The sequence below is a fragment of the Rissa tridactyla genome, chromosome 2, assembly GCF_028500815.1.
Source record: "Rissa tridactyla isolate bRisTri1 chromosome 2, bRisTri1.patW.cur.20221130, whole genome shotgun sequence".
NCBI lineage: Eukaryota > Metazoa > Chordata > Aves > Charadriiformes > Laridae > Rissa > Rissa tridactyla.
Genome location: NC_071467.1, coordinates 41571301 through 41588863, shown reverse-complemented (window position 1 = coordinate 41588863; position 17563 = coordinate 41571301). Strand labels below are relative to the sequence as shown.

General features: G+C 39.3%; 1 protein-coding gene across 2 annotated transcripts in view; it reads right to left on the bottom strand.

Moving 5' to 3' along the window:
* Positions 1-17563, bottom strand: part of TOX (thymocyte selection associated high mobility group box) — a 220653-nt gene that overhangs the window by 14543 nt on the left and 188547 nt on the right. For both annotated transcript variants that reach the window (XM_054190381.1, XM_054190382.1), the window contains one exon: positions 11878-11958. In XM_054190381.1, coding sequence (XP_054046356.1) covers positions 11878-11958 — 81 coding nt within the window. The remainder of the gene's footprint in view (positions 1-11877; positions 11959-17563) is intronic.

The following is a 17563-nucleotide window of genomic DNA, read 5'->3' as shown; positions in this document are numbered from 1 at the left end:
ATCAAAAGGGACCCTTCCAGCTGTCTCAAGCTATCAATAAGTATGTTTCACTACCTCCCTGATTCAGTGAAAAGCGCAACACTTCAGTTTCAAACCAAGTATTTTGCTGTTACTTAGGATGCTTTAAATCACATGTGATCTGAAGCCAAATCGTCCAATATCAGTGTAAAACACATCAATATTATCAGTTACTGGGAATCCTGATAAATGAACCCATTAAATGCCATTCTCCAGCATACTGCACTTTCAGCTTTTCCAAAGCTTGGTCAGAAACCCAGATTTCCTAAGTATTGCTGAAGCTAATGGAATAGGTGATGTCAAATATTTTGGCTTTGTTATGTCATTTTACTGTCAAATGTACCAAGAAGTGTATATGATGCATAGGTCATGTTATTATTTTGGGCACAATTGCTGTTTTCACAGATCTGAATGGGCACTGCAGTTGTCCAGTACAGCACCAGTCTTAGAGAAGGACTTTTATTATGGGTAACACTAGGAATTAAGAAAGAAGGGTTCTGAGTAGCCAAGATGGGTTTCAAGTGCACAGTCATGTTCCCTAACTTTGCAGGCTGGAATTCAGTCAATTTGCTCTTGCTTTATCCAAGGAGAAGAGAAAATACAGACAAAAATTTTAAACCCCCACCTCTTCAGTTAATTAATCTGCCCAAAGACAACAATGACAATTTACATCTCTATTTTTTGACATGAAGTTATAGGATACAATTCATTTAGAGATACATGCATTGGAGACCAAAATTACAAATCCGTGGACACAGGCCATCAAACATTGAAGACTAGTTTCTGCTACTAGACATGCAATGAGAAAATCTTTTATCAGAATTATGGTATTGTAGACCCACCACTAGAGGGTGACAGAATATTATATTTAGTTAATGGTAGGAATTGGTATTGTACACATACATTAGTGACTGTACTCCAGGACCACAAGTCCTGGACCAGTCAAGCTTTTCTTGACTGCCCTTTGTGCCCTTTGAGTGGCTTTTACTTGTTCTTGAGTTTGGCTCAAAGCCTTACTCTAAATCTTTCAAGTTCTTAATAGGTAAGGAGTAGGGTTTCTTGTGGACCTACCTCTCCACCTCACATCATCATCTAATACTGTTGCCTAAATTAAAAAACCAAAACAAAACCAGAAGGTGAAGACAAGGTACGTAGGCCAAGGCAATGGAATGCTACAGAAAAAGTATGACTGCCCCTTAGGCACAACAAAAAACACTTTTCTTTTTCACAACAATCTATTTTTTTACTGAAACACAAAGAAAAAGAGGGAAGAACATTTTGAAAGCCCAACAGAAAGAGAATGAAAGTAGAAGAGAAATAGGGAAAGGAAGGAAACCAAATAAACACTACTGTAACTGTTATGATAATGCATATAATTATATTAATTAAAAGTACTGACAAGTATGATTTAGGGAAAGCGTGACCCTCAGTCCACAAAATGATTCTACTTGTATCATACTTTCAAGGAAATGTGTGATGATACAGATAAGTGATGTTCTTCAGAGAAAGGGGTGAGAGTTGATCATTTTGCATGAAGTTTGGGAAGGGCTGAATCAAGTTCTTCCCCACACTTTACACCAAACTCATGCCTTTCCTTCCAATTCTAAAGCAAAGCAAACTTCCCCATCTACATTGTACTCCCCTACTATGTGTCAAAACTCCTTGCGCTTATTTGCGAAATTAAAGAATTAAATTAGGTTAAGAGGTTAAGCATTGGTCACCCAGTTGTGCTATTCTTCCCTCAGGAGAACTGCCCTGGGACTAATGGTCCTTATTACAGACTGAATGCAAGCCCAGGGTGGGATGTCACTTCCTTAGAGGAAAGTGACACTGGGATTTCCCTCATGCCAAAACTTCTACCCTGTTCCTACAGCTGAGAAACGATTTTTGGTTCAAACATCCTGTTCAATTTAGCAGTGTCAGAGAAAACACCAACAGCCTAGTGATGCCATTCTGGCTTCCTTTGGGATATCATTTTACTTCCACGATCAAAAGTCTACAGTTGCATTTTGAACCCTCACCTGTAGATCTGGGTAACTGAACAGCTGTTAAAATCTACACATACGATTTGATTCACTTTCTAACTTGTGGCTGCCTTCTGGCTGCCGTTGTCTCTTCTAACCCCACTTCTGCTGGAACAAAACCAACATTCATGTGATTGAAAGTAAAGCGAGGACATGTTTTAACAAGGCAGAACTCAAAGGCAGATCCTTAGACTACTGAATTTAATGGAAAGTCTCCTATTAACTTAAATTGGAATTTGGATCAGAGCCCAACACTGTTCCTTCAGTATTACTGTCTGGACGTCCATTTCATTTTTCATGAAAACTAGGTAGGACCTGGCTAACAGAGGCTGACAATCATTCCCAATTGGTGAGCACTACTATTAATCTGTGTTTCTTCAGAAGCATACCTAAAAACAAGTGCCTATACGTACTTTGTTTTGCTTTTTTAACATGTTAATGCAGTATTGTTATATATTCAGCATTCTTACCTACTATAGCACTTGATACCATAATGCATGGGAATTAAATAAATACTTTTGCAATAATTTCATTCTAGTAAGTAGTGCTCAACTAATATTGCTGTTTGCAATATAAAATCAAAAAGTCAGTGTTGTCTCAAAGAAACCACAGTTCTACTTCGAGAGAAAAAAGTTTGGGCTTTTTTCTTCTATTGGTTTCACAAAAATAGTTAATAACTAAAGCCTTTCAGCTGGAGCAATATCATTTCACTCATTTACAGACCAGACATTATCAAAGTACTTTTTTATTAACATAGGCAATTAAGCTTTCCTTTACAGTAAAATATTCAGTAAATACATTCAGTATATTCAAAACATTCCGTAAATGTTCTTGGTGCTATTGGATGCCTATGTGTCCTTTAAACACATGCAGAGACCACCTTAAGGGCAAAGACATAAGCCTTGTGGCTAATACGGCCAGCATAAGCTTTCTACCAATGCAAACAGCTTTACTTGTCGGTAAAAATAACTTATTCCAACCTCAGAAGAATTTTTTTCCATAGCCAAAGTGGTGTAACATCGTTTTATTTTAAATGAGAAACAGGTGCTTTTCTTTAAATGAGAAAAAGAGGTTTGGCATGCCCTCCACACAGACAAGGAACATGGGCTATATGAGCATTTCAAAGTCTAGAAAAAGAGTTTAACTTGATTCAGGTTTTAAATTAATATGTGTCAGCAACGTACATAGTTGCCACATTGTCCCTTTTCATGACGGTGCCATGTGCACATCTAGTAACTGGTGTCCATCCCTGAGCCGTGCTGAGGAATTCAACAATTTTTGGACCCTATGACTGACCAGAATGAAGGTTACATTCAGGTAACAGCAGTGATTATGTCAGCCGGTACCAGGAAAGTCCAGGCTGTGCAGGCTGTGATCAAACTTAGGCAGGCCTGACTCAGCTTTAAATGAGTTATCTTCAGTACCGTGACATTAGAGAGGTAGATAGAAGGAAATTGGCTGAATATTTATGCAGCTCCTACAAAGCTTACCTAAGCTTAAGTTTGCATCTGTTGTCTTTGCTGTCTCTTTGGTGGAGGGAACATCTTGAATTGTTTATTCCTTCTCTCAGCTTTTCTGTGTTCACATAATCCTGTCCATTTTCAATATTTTTGACATTTCAGGTCACTTCCAACCCCAAGTCTGTCCTTGAGAAGAATCCCTTCTTCTAGCCTACGTGGGCTCAGCCATTTTAATAATACCCCTGTGAAGATGTTTGTGAGAAAATTATTTCTCTCCAGCAGTGTTTTCTCTTTCCTGCTTAGCTCTTTTAACTCCTTTGACTTAACTCTGTTGACGCCGGTAGAGAATTCATATGCATATTTGCAGTACAGCTGCCTTCCTACCTAAGTCACAAGAGGCTCTTAGCAAATGACGTTTCGTATTTTGTTAATTCCAGTCACCTATTGCAATAACAACATCTGGGACTCTAGAGAGTTCAGAAAGCTTTTTGACACATTCTTGATGTTTCAGAACAAAGGAGTAAGCCATGGGTTGTCATCTATAATTAGCCGAGGTGGCTCAGAAGAACATCTTCAAATCTAAATATACATTTTGTCATCATCTACAGGGGATTGTCATGGATTCATTCAGGGTATGTAAGTAAAAATGGATGTTTTATGAATGTAACCTGGGTGCATGTGATAAAGGATATGCAACTTTAATTTGATACAAGTGTTTTAATTCCCCAATTGGAAGCACTAGGCTAATAGTGAAATCTAGTTTTATTAACTCACTTCAAAACCAAACACAGTTCCCCTCCAAATCAAAATCTGTCTTCTCTCAAGCTCTAGACATTTCTGCCATGTTTGGCAGAAAATATTGAGAGCAACTCTCGGTTTTTGCACTGCTGAATGTAAAGCTTCACATGATTTAGCCTCAAATCAAATTCATGTCATTAACTTAAATATAGCTTGCTCTGTGTTTTCAGCTGCAGTAGACAGTTGGTTTCCTTGCTAGACAAGATGGCTGGATTTGTGTTATTATCAGATTAGACAATTTTTAAAAAAAAATATATGTTCACTTACCACATACTCTGATATATCACATTCTTGCACAAACATAATTTTATTTATGAATCCTTGGAAATTTCTGACTACATAATAATAAATCCAGAAAGGATGAAAGACCAAGGTATCGCAAAAGCATGAAGTACCTGCTGTAAAAGCCTTACATTACAGTTTTCCCAGCTAGGGATTCTAATGTTTAATGGAAAAAAGTAAAAGCTGTACATGTATGTCATCATTCTGGGGTTTTTTTGTATTGTTTTAAGCGCATGAAACCTAACCATATTTTTTATTTATTGTTTCCATGATGCTTTTACTGAGAACAGCCTGAACTGTTTTACGAAATTCCAAAGCATCTGCATGAACTGGGGATAGATATAATATAGGAACCTGTTGTCTCAAAAAGTGGAAACCAGGTGCCTTTCTGCCAGCAGCAGAAGGGATGCTGCTCTCCTTGCACACAATAGCCAACTGATTACAGCACTGACCAGGGGACACGACAGTTCAGTGGTCTGCTCTGTCAAGAGATATTCAGTATTTTATTTCCAATAGAAATGTCCCAAACCCCAGCAGTTGCTTATTTCAGGGAGGAGTGAGATAGGATACGGTGCTCCCCTATATCTGAAGCTTGGTCACTATGCAGAAATGAATTTGGGGTTCATTGGGCCACAGAAAACAAATTGTGGTGAGAGCACACCTGCACAACCACATTTGCTTAGGAGTGAGGAGATGCATGATCTGGGAGAGCTGACGTATTTTTTGCCTTTTTATATATTAGGTAAGTGCTCTCACCACATGCACTTACAAAATGGGAAACTAACACCAAGTTTACTGTTTGAGTTTTGGGGTTTAGGTTGGTTTGTTTTTTTTTTTTTTTTTTTAACATGGTCTCCATTTTGCTTTTTATTGGTAGCTCAAACTTTGTCATGTGTATTTACTGCAGTCTCGAACAACTATAATTCTTCAGTCTATTCAATTACATTACAATATAGGCCATGCTGCGCATGTAACACAGGTATTTTGTGTGCCTGGAAACTCTCTGGTTACAAATTGCTGTGCTAAGGACATTAAGGCAATGCCAGTCTTACTAGATATGACCTTTAGGTTTTTTATGAAACATAATTGCAAGGTGGTAGGCTAGGAAAGCTACATCTGCCATATACTTCAAGAAACAATTTTACATGTCCAAAGGATTTGTACTGTCCACAAAACTGAAAAGCGTCCAATGCATTTGCTGCAATGTCAAGCGAAGACACCACTTCGACTCAGATTCAACATGAAATATGCTTGAGTATTTTGAATTTGAATAATATTCTCCTTGCTGAAAGGTTTTAGCTTCAGCCATAGCTGCTAAAATATGTCTGCATGAAACTTGAAGTTGTGTCACTACACAGAGAGAAATAAAGATTCATTTAGCCAGAGAGAACAAAACAGGGAAATTTTCTGTGTACTATTTAAGCAGTTAAACTTGTACTCCTACAGTTAACATACATACATGTATGACTTATATGCACATATATATTATGCATGTTAAATACATAATGTGCATATATTGTTATATAAATATACATAGATGCACATAAATAGGAAAGTATTTAACATTTACCCATATAAATCTGTATTAAAAAAAAATATATATATATGAAAGATGCAGCAAAAACTCTAATGTCAGCCAGAAAAAAGGCTGGTTAAGCTAGAAAAAGTGCTTGTTTTATGAAAAAGTAAAATTGCGATTCACAGCATTTTATGTAATGCTGTACAAATTACCAGATACCAGAGACTGCATTTCTGGACCTGAATAGTACTAAAAGTTGCAACTAAGGGCAAATATAAAGACACTTGTTTACAATGCAAAGGCTTAGTCAGTACTATAAGCAATATGGCAATCTGCATAGCAGAAGATATAATGCTTTGTAATAGGATTTTTACTTTACATATCAATTCCTACACACATGAACAAACTCAACAACAGCCCCATTAATTTCAATCATTATAAAAAAGGCGAATATACAGGAAACAAATTGATAAATTAAATGGGGATTAATGCATAACTGACATATTTACACAATCATATGTTTACCTTATTTACTGGGTGGTAGCCCTACTTTATAAAGACATCACTAAAGCATTTATAAGTGTACTAGACATGGGCTGGCAATTCTGTTACCAAAGTTGCTGGTGACACTTCCACTCTTTTATGTGTGTGTGAGGGAGGGAGGGAGGGAGGGAGGAAGACAAAATCCAACCAGAACTGCTCAGCTTTGTCAAGGCTGCACCCAGAGGAAAGCACTGTATGCCTCACCAAACATTTGTGTGCCCTTTCTTAAGGTGCAGTGCAAGAGGGACTTTAACTCTGGTAGGGCCAATAACAGATTGTGCCAAAGATTACTATCTCATCTTCCCATGAAATGACACTCGAATTTATGAACGTGTGTCATCTGAGAAAGCAGGTGAGACTATTCCTCCACATGGGCTTTCCCAGTACTGGTTGCTCTCTATGATGAAGAGCAGGTAGTCTGTCCCTCATAGAATCATAGAATCATTTAGGTTGGAAAAGACCCTTGGGATCATCAAGTCCAACCATCAGCTCCACTCTACAAAGTTCTCCCCTACACCATATCCCCTAACACCACATCTAAACGAGTCTTAAACACATCCAGGGATGGTGACTCCACCACCTCCCTGGGCAGCCTATTCCAGTGTCTAACCACTCTTCCTGTGAAGAATTTTTTCCTAATGTCCAGCCTAAACCTACCCTGCTGCAGCTTGAACCCATTCCCTCTTGTTCTATCACTAATTACCTGTGAGAAGAGACCAGCACCAACCTCTCTACAATGTCCTTTCAAGTAGTTGTAGAGAGTGATGAGGTCTCCCCTCAGCCTCCTCTTCCTCAAACTAAACAGTCCCAGCTCCTTCAATCGCTCCTCATAAGATTTATTCTCCAGGCCCTTCACCAGCTTCGTTGCCCTCCTCTGCACTCGCTCCAGCACCTCGATATCTCTCTCGTATTGAGGTGCCCAAAACTGGACACAATACTCAAGTGTGGCCTCACCAGTGCTGAGTACAGGGGGACAATCACCTCCCTCCTTCTGCTGGTCACACTATTTCTAACACAAGCCAGGATGCCATTGGCTTTCTTGGCCACCTGGCCACACTGCTGGCTCATGTTCAGCCGCTTGTCAATTAGAATCCCCAGGTCCTTTTCTGCCAGGCAGCTCTCCAGCCACACTTCCCCAAGCCTGTAGCAATGCATGGGGTTGCTGTGGCCCAAGTTCAGGACCCGGCACTTGGTCTTGTTGAAGCACATTCCATTAGCATTGGCCCATCAGTCCAATCTATCCAAGTCTCTCTATAGAGCCTTCCTATCCTCATGTAGATCAACACTCCCGCTTAGCTTCGTGTCATCTGCAAACTTGCTGATGATACACTGTATGTCCTTATCAAGGTCATCAATAAAGATGTTAAACAGAAATGGTCCCAACACTGAGCCCTGAGGGACACCACTTGTGACAGGCCGCCAGCTGGATTTAACTCCACTGACCACCACTCTTTGGGACCGCCCATCCAGCCAGTGCTTGATCCAGCAGATCGTATGCTCATCCAGGCCATGAGCCACCAGTTTTTCCATGAGAATTCTATGGGGGACAGTGTCAAATGCTTTTCGAAATTCTAGGTAGACAATGTCCACAGCCTTTCCCTTATCCAATAATCGGGTCATCTTGTCATAGAAGGAGATCAGGTTTGTTAGGCAGGACCTGCCTTTCATAAACCCATGCTTACTGGGACTGATCCCCTGCTTGTCCATTCTATGGCTTGTAATGGCACTCAAGATGATCTGCTCCATGACCTGCCCTGGTACCGAGGTCAGACTGAAAGGCCTATAGTTTCCTGGATCCTCCTTTCTGCCTTTTTTGTAGATGGGCGCTACATTTGCTACCCTCCAGTCCATTGGGACCTCCCCAGTTAGCCATGTTCATCTCCAGTTAGCCATGTTCATCTCCAGTTAATCATGTTCATCTCTAGTTTCCTTCATTATGCACCCATGGCTATAAGTGTATAAGTGTATGAAGTGTATAAGTGTATAAGTGTATGGAGAAGAAGTGAGGATGCAGAGGAAAAGAGAAAGATTGGGAAAAGACTGGCTGAAGTAAAGGTTTGCTGTAGGGGAGAAGAAGAGAGGAGAGGAGAGGAGAGGAGAGGAGAGGAGAGGAGAGGAGAGGAGAGGAGAGGAGAGGAGAGGAGAGGAGAGGAGAGGAGAGGAGAGGAGAGGAGAGGAGAGGAGAGGAGAGGAGGACAAAGGGCTGAGTATCATGGAAAAGCCCACCATCCCCACCTGATACTCCACTCCCACCCCAGAACTTGGGATGGAAACCAATGTTCATGAATTTCTTTATTCTGATGTCAGGCAGAGGCTAAGAAATCTCCTGGCAAAAGGAGAATTATCCCATTTCTCTGCAATCTATTCTGACTGTTCCAGCATCTCAAATGGCCAAGATGGGTGCAGTGAACTTAACTCCAAGTCTGGTCCACTGGGGTATAACATGGCATATGTCCATTCTTTTGCTTTTTTGAAAAATGAAGACTTGCAAATAAATGCAGAAAAAACATACACAAACACTCACATACAAGCCCTCCACTCACTAGTTGTTTAAAAACTGGCAATACTTAATGAAAAAGGAGGCAGAAACAACATTCAAAAGTTAGGAAACTGGAAGAGCAGCTGCTCTGGGAGGTGCGAGGCATCTGCTGAGCTGGTGGCAGGGGACCTGAGCAGCACCCTTATCTGCTTGTGCCTGTCTCTTCCCATGGGCACAGACAGTCCTCTGGGAGGGGAGAAGGGAGAAAGTTTGATAATTGGGTAACTCCTATCATTTGGATAGCAAGAACATGTCCTGCTGTGATGCGAAGCACAACTGATCATCTTATAGCTGCCACCCAGCTGACCCTGGAGTCATTGGAGCTCTGCTATGAACATGACAGGTGTAATATTGGTCAAATACTCTGAAAAATGAAGTTCTGGATGTCCCAAGCAGGACACCCAAAATTACTGAAAACCTGATTTCAAGACAATGTAGCTGTGTTTGAAAATATGGACAATACAAAGTTCCTGCTCCAGAGTATTACTGAGAATTTCTTTACACTAAAATGCTGCTGGGAAAATCCTATAAAGAAGCAAGGTTAAACAACATGCAGTAAATACAACACAGGAGCTCCCAGGGTGAACACCTGATTATAAGCGTATGAAATGAGACTCACACAGAGCGTGGCATAAAGTTTAAAACATACTCTGTGAGCAAATCATAAACATTGTATTAAAACATTTTTGGAAAAGGTATGTTACTTTTGGCATGTCTGAACTTTTGAGAATGAGGTCTTGGAATCTTAATAATATTCCCTAAAAGTAGCTTTTATGGATGATAATATAACACACGGACATAAAAGACCAGATGGACCCCAAACAATCTTAATAATATATTAGACATATTTCTTCATGCTTACATGCTTGTTTAAAGAGCTACAACTCTTCTGGTGCTATATAAATATTTAATAATGATAATTTAGAATATACTGATGTAATATTACATTTGGGTATTTCACATCCTTATTCCAAAATGGACTTACTTTAGTTACATGCCAGCTCTGTTGGATTCATTGAGCGTGTTCATGAGGGTAAGCAATTAGTACTCAGCTTCATTAAGTTTATATTTTGATACTTTCCACACTAGAGGAAAACATTACATTATGGGCAGAATTTAAATAATTGCTTAAAAGTTAAGAAAATGCTCCAGTGCTTCTCTGACTAACAACAAATTTAAATACACGCACAAATGGCTTCACGTACTGAACCGATCAGCAATCTTCTAATTTTTTTTCTAAAAACAAACCTCAGAAAATGCCATAATATACTTTTTTCTCTTTCAAAAAAAAAAATCAAAACAAAAATATCATGTTTTCTATATGTGCCATTTCAAAATTAAGCTCTATAGAGTGTTATGTAAACAGCCCACAATGTGCTGAATAATGACATCCAAGTTACTTTCACAAGTGAAAAGTTGGCTTCGTACATGTCTTCAAAAATATTGGACTATTTTGAGCTTTTTAGACCTATCTTTGGCAATAAGTGGGCTATTTCAAAAAAATTTGTTTGTGTGCACATGGTACCCTTTCTGAAGGCAATGAGTACTTCGAGAACCAAACAGCCCTAAGACAGAAATTAAAGGTACCCTGTAAATTACTTTAACTATATGCATTAGTATTTATGACGGTAGCTATGAAATAAAAATGCATAAGACACAACCCCCCAAAATGAATGAGGTAACACCCATATTTCAGACTTTTCAATTCAGAACAAACACTGACCAAATACTAAGATAATGTAGAAAGATGCATAAAAGGTCCTTGTATGGCTAATCCTATAGTCTTCCCCCGAAAATGTGTACAAATTAGTATAAGATACAGAAAACATTTAAAACTAACAGAAAGTTCTACTCATGTCACATATGCTAGTCCTTCATACTGCCATCTTTACTTCTAAAATTAATTTTATTTATGTAAGAACAAAATATATCTAAATTTGTTTTGACAGAGCCAAACCAAGTGATTCTTATTGGTATGATTCTGAAGTTGCTCAATTGGTTTTCACATTGACACAGTGCAATAATTTCACATTCTTCTGCATATTTTAAAGTCTATTACAAATTTTAAAGAGTCTATTACAAAATTATGGGCACTAAGAATGTTTGCATAAATCAGCTTAGAAAGTTGCTACTAGCTGCGTACTGGAGACACACCGGTGTGTTCCAGTGTAAGAGCCTTACTTCCAGTATAAGACCTATGCTGTGCTCACACAAATTGCTTGCTGGATGTAAAATGGAAATTCTTATGAAAATTTGCTATGTGAGCTGAGCTTGACTTTTTCTGTACTGTGATTGCAAGGTAAAAAACTACTTTAAAAAAAACCCAAAACCAAAGCCAGGCATTTTGTGTATTATATATTTTTTTTCCCTTATAGGTAGAACAGTGACTGCCTGGCATGGCATGTTTGTTACACTGAGGTCTTTTTACCGGTATCTATCTCCTTCCTCTTTTGAACTGTGATTATACTCCTGGACTGGAGAAGTGCTGTTTCTATGACAGGAAGGGAAAGGATATCTTTTCATGGAGAGATGACTGTTTTTATTGAGCATTTGCACCTTAAACCTAAGTTTAAGGTGATAACAAACAAGGCTGTTTGCGCTAAATACGATGGTGCTCAGCACCATATAAATGCTGAAAATGGTTTGCAATATGTCACTATATATATGTGTGTATGTATATACATTATGTGTTACCTTGGATACAAGGCTTGCTCTGTAGGCAGCTAACTGCTTCAGATACTCCTTCTTGGCAGCTTCAGTTTTCTTTTTGTATACCTAAAAACAAAGAGTGTCACATTGGTAAATTAATCTGGTTTTGTTTTTATACATCACCGGTGTGTCTCATGCATCTTCATGAAGTCTTTCTAAGTAAATAGCCTTTCCTCCTCATATTGCTTAAAGAGTGAAATAATAAACATCAAATATTTTAAAGAAAATATTGTTCCAACTGTGGAACACCCTTTATCTACCCAGCAGTACTGAAAAAACAATATCCCTCATAGCATCTCAGTTTTAATTGTTCAAAGTGAAGCGTGGGGCGTACTGGAAAATGAGACCTTTAGGGACGGGGGCAGGCAGGCATGTGCCTCTCCACTGGCTTCCACTTGTGAGTCGAGTTAAAACCTTCGGGGGAAGACGAGAATGTGCAGAAAGACATTTGAGCTAAATGACGGCACCACACAGATCAGCCAAGCAGCTTTCTCTCTTCCCCGGATAAACTGTTGGGGGCAGTCAAAGAAGCTCCATGGAGCTGCTAAGGATAATAAATGTTAGTCATTATTCCAGTCTTGATCCCATATCGGTCTAATTAACTTCTCAGGAGCATGGATCTATTTCTGTACATTTCTCTCAACTCAACAAATTATTTTAAATGCGGCATGTGCACAATCTCATAATAGATTAAAGAGCTCGGAGAATCACTTCAATTTTGCCCAGATTTCAAGATCAAAGATTATCTGCAGGGTTAGGCAGGACCTCATAGCACTACAGTAACATGATGTTAGAAAAGCGTACGTAGATATTTAGGGTTGAAAGTTTTCAGGAAGAGAACCAGTTTCTGACCTGTGGAGCCTAGCTAATGACTTGCTCTTAGCCATGTCAGCGACAGATTCAGGAACAAGTCATCATTTCTCTTTGCAAGTATTATAATGTGTTTCTCAACACTTCATGGGTTTTTTTTCTAAAAGGATATACTTAGGAGCCATGCAATCATCTTGGCTTCATGTAACTAAGCAGGACTGACTCCTAGACTTCCATGTTGCAGGGAAATGCTTAAAAAACATCTAAACAGAAGGTTTAAAAGTAAAGGAGACAAATTAAGGGAAAGAAAATTTGCTTTTTTTATTGCTGTTATATTTCACAATTTTTAAGTCATATGCCCAAGGCAGAGATTAATTCATATGTTCATGGAATTTGGGATTCACAATATTATACAAAATGGAACTGTAGCTTTGAGTCTCTGCTGTCCACCTCTGCAGCCAAGTGCACAACCTGGGCACCTGTGGAAAGCATCCATGAAGAGAGTAAAGACTATCCACCTTCCCACTCTGCACTGCCTAGTTAATCGGGCGACTGGGCAAAAGATGGGCAAACTATTAATGACAATTTTGAGGTGTTCTCCTGAATTCCACAGCTGAAAATCATCTTCGCCCCAGAAGAACAAACTTTATGGAACTTTAAAGTGATCTCTTTTGATCTTCCAGTGCTCTAGTAAAACCAGAGCAGTCCGGTAATGGAGAGGACCTGGCAGCAGAGAGCGCGCCCACGGAGGACAATACAGTTGCAGACTACAAAGACAGAGTGGTAGTGTCAGGCTGTAAGGATCCAGTACAACATCATTTTTATAAAGAACGTGCTCGTGAAACATTTTTTGTTTCACTGAGGCTTTGCTTTCAGAGACAGAACAATCCTCAGATACAGGCTGGCAAAACTCTGAGGCCCCTTAAAGGATTAAAGATTTTGCTTCCCAGGGAAGCAAAAGATCATAATGGAAACAGAGAAGTCTTAGGCTTCTAAAATTGTAAATATAAAGACAGAGAGGAAAAAAAATTGGTTTTAGCTGTGCAGCTCTATCTGTGCACCCTTGTAATTTCTCCAGATTAAGATAAATATATACTGTTGGCTGATCTCCTATTGTTTTGCAAAAAAAAATGGTAGCAGTTTGCTTTTTAAGTTGTAATCACTTGTGATTATTAGGGAAATGTGCTGTTTGTTTTGAAAATGAATAAAAAAATTAGACAACGATCTGTTCCTAGCTGCTAAAACGAATTTAGCTTGACCTACAGAACAAAGACTAAGTTATACCGCTTTGTATATTGCAATGCCTCTGCATCATTCTGATAGCCAGTTTAAAAAACAGAGCTGAACAAAGACTTTTACACAGAATAATGATCTTCAAAAGATCATGTATCTACTGCTTCCACATTGGGGTTTATTTTGCATTACACAAATATAAAAAATATACACTCCTGCTGTGCTTTTACAGTCACAGCATATTGGAAGAGTCCTCTGGGACCTGACTTTTCCTTCAAATAGTCATATTGCACAAGGTTAACTCAATAACATGAAGCTAACAACAGTTCTGTAAATGTCCATCTAAAATATCACTACTTCATAGGAAGATCATCGTACAGCTTCTATTTAATTACTTCCTACGTCTACATCTACCATGTTTGGTGTACACACGGCCTTGGTCTCTTTTCTTGGGTCTTCTGGTGAGCCAGTAATAGTCACGTGAACACCATGTCTTCCATGGTAATATAAACACTAACCATAAGGTCATTACAGTAAAAAAGTCTTTCCTGGATGGGGAAAGGTTTTTGATGACCCCAGCCTGCTTTGATGTTTTGCATTGGCCAGAATGGTCCCTGCAGGCTGGCTTGTCTGGAGGGTGGTCAGCTCACCCCGCTTCATCCTTGTAAAGTCTTCTGAGGAGAACAGCTTGAGCTCTCACTGCCTATACGCTGTTGTCCTTTTGAAGATGCCCACTGTTTAGGTCAGCATACAAGTGGGCTGATGATCCTTATGTTAGTTTTGGAAATTTTGATTGGTCCTGGCTTTATACTAAAAATTAGGGTAAGTTCCTGTCTGGGGAGTTGTTCATTTTCATGAGTAACAACAAGGTCTGGCTGTCAATATTTTTCTCTGAAGGCAAATGAACGCGGCCCTGACAGTGGGTACCAGTTCACTAACTCTGCGCTAGACTGGACTTGTACTGAGGGCTTATGAAGGCAGGGCAAGTGGGGAGCGTCCTCGGCATTTGTAGCAGCACCTCAAACAGGTATGAGCAAGTCATCTGCCTCTCCCAACCTCTTTTTTTTTTGCAGCTGTGAGAATTTTTCACCCTCGGGCTTAAATAGTTTTGTGTTGTAGCAAGTACAACAGAGCTGCATCCTTGCAGCACTTCTCGGGAGGAAAAAGGCTTGTGTCGTCATCCAAGTGTGCTCGAGAAAACGGGTGAAGCTCTTTTGAGTTTCATGCTTAAGATAGTGCCAAATTTGGAAACACATCATTTCCAATAATACATTAAATATTTTTCCTGTAACAAGAAGCAGGCTTCTGTTCTGTTGCTTATCTACAGTGAATAGTGGCATTATTTAATTTTATTTTTAACATCTCAGAAATCTCTTATAAGGTCATTTTCCCCTCCTCCGTCAAGCAAGCAACAATTATTAAATAAGTAACTTGACAGGAGCATATACTTATGGAATTAAGTCATTTCTAGCTTGCTTTAATTCAATTAACATGATAATTGAATGTCAACTGATTGTTATTCAGGCAGTAAAGGCCCATTCTGATTCAGCAGCAGATTTGTTTCCTTACAAAATACTTTATTTTCTATATTGTCTCAGTTGTGGAAATTGAATGTTGGAAGAAAAAACATCATTTCTGTATATGCAGGGTGGGTCAGCTTAATTTATTCTTATTCTCTTCAGCTTGTTGTAGAAACCCCAAAACACTAAGATTACATTCATTTGTCTACAAATGGAAACTACTGGCATTATTTTCCTACTGTGCTTCGTGAACGCAAATTTACACAGCATAATACACAGGTTCTTAGTTTACTATTTAATTACATTTCCAAAGTGCACTCAGTAAGGTAGCTTCAAGTTCTCTTACACTGTTTAGCAAAACATGCAGCAAGTCAGATGATACTTTCCAAAACGAGTAAGTATGAAACTCTACCTTGTACACATAAATATATAAGATAGCATTTGAATTAGCCTACTAGGGAAAACGAATGCCCTGTGCTCCCCCATTGTGAACATAACAGCCTGGGCTGACCATACATGGGGGCTACCAGTGCTGTGGCAGCCTACATCGAGGGCTGAACTCTTTTTATTAATAGTGATACACATCCTTAAACCGACTGCCCCAAAGTTTTATTTGGAGATACAGGGGTTGTGGGTTATATGGTTAGCCACAAGCACTCACAAATACTAGATTTACCCAATTAAAACCACAGAATCATAGAATGGCTTAGGTTGGAAGGGACCTTAAAGATCATCTAGCTCCACCTCCCCTGCCATGGACAGGGACACCTCTGACTGCACTTCTGTTTTATGATGCCAACTTCTGGTCATGTTTTGCTTTATATATTTTAACTGCTGCTTAGGTTCCTGTCTTTCTGGATCAAAAATTCCTTGAGGCAGGCTTTGTGTCTCCTGTGCTCTTCTACGTGTTGGATAATATGAAACTCATCACTGATACATGTAACTAAAATATACCTGTAACGCCTTAAGCCAAGTTTTTGTTCTGGTTAGTCATCTTTTCCCAATAAACTTCCTCTCAACTTGCTTCTGGATGATTACCAACACACCACAGCACACTATGCAGCGGGACTCCTATCCTGTCCCATGCGGCTTACACCCTTGTTCCCTCAGGGGAAGAGATCTCCCTTCCCCCAGTCATCATCACAAGAGCCAAAACAGGCACTCAAACATCTGCAAACATGTCCTCAGTTTGGATTATCGGGTTCTAATAGAAGAAGGCAGCACTGACTACAGTCCCCTTTGATACTAGAGACTTGGAGACAGTGAGTTAAGCTGAATGACGCTCTTAGGAGAAAAAGAGACTTTCAGAATTTGTGCCTCATGGTAGTCTGAAAAAACTTTGTGTCTCCTAGTTGACAAAGCACATTATGAAGAACCATGCTACTTCCCTGGCTTTGCCTAAATAGCTGTGCAAGGATGACTGACAAAGAAGGGGAAGTTTTCAGTTTATATCTTGTGGATGTCTCCTTTGAGCTGACACTTGCAAGTGAGTTATATTTGTCTTTTTAAAATGATGTAAAGGTGCCCACGTTTGTTTTGATGGAAGTGTTCCATAAACCCCCCAAAACAGTATATGCAAAAATAGCAAATCAAAAAGCAACATGACCGATTTTGACTTTTTGGTCTCTGCCGTGTTATTACCCATGGGAGTGTCATTTTCACAGGCTGCATTGAAAGGAATGGCATCTGATAAAATACGGTAGGCTGCAATCCAGAATTAAATTCCACATTCAGATTGTCGTTCCTGGCCCTACATACCTACGCTCATAGAGAAAACTTGCATTTTTTTCCAAGTGGGAGACATATCTCTAGTTTTAATCTTCTGATTTTGCAGCAAAGGCACCTAGAGCTGCACACGCTCGTCTAAAATATGGAGAGAGATATTCCCACAGCAGTCAGAAAAAAAAATCCTCAGAATTGCTTAATGGATACTGAAATATGTTACCATTTGATTTTTAATCTAGGTACATACAGCAACAGAAAGAGGCCCAGGGCTAGCTATATGGCTCAGCAGTCTCTTTGACTGCAGAGCATGAAAAAGACACTGATGACATATTAGAGGCTTAGGGGAAAGAATTCAGTCTTTCTGGCATGCAGGGGAAAGATCA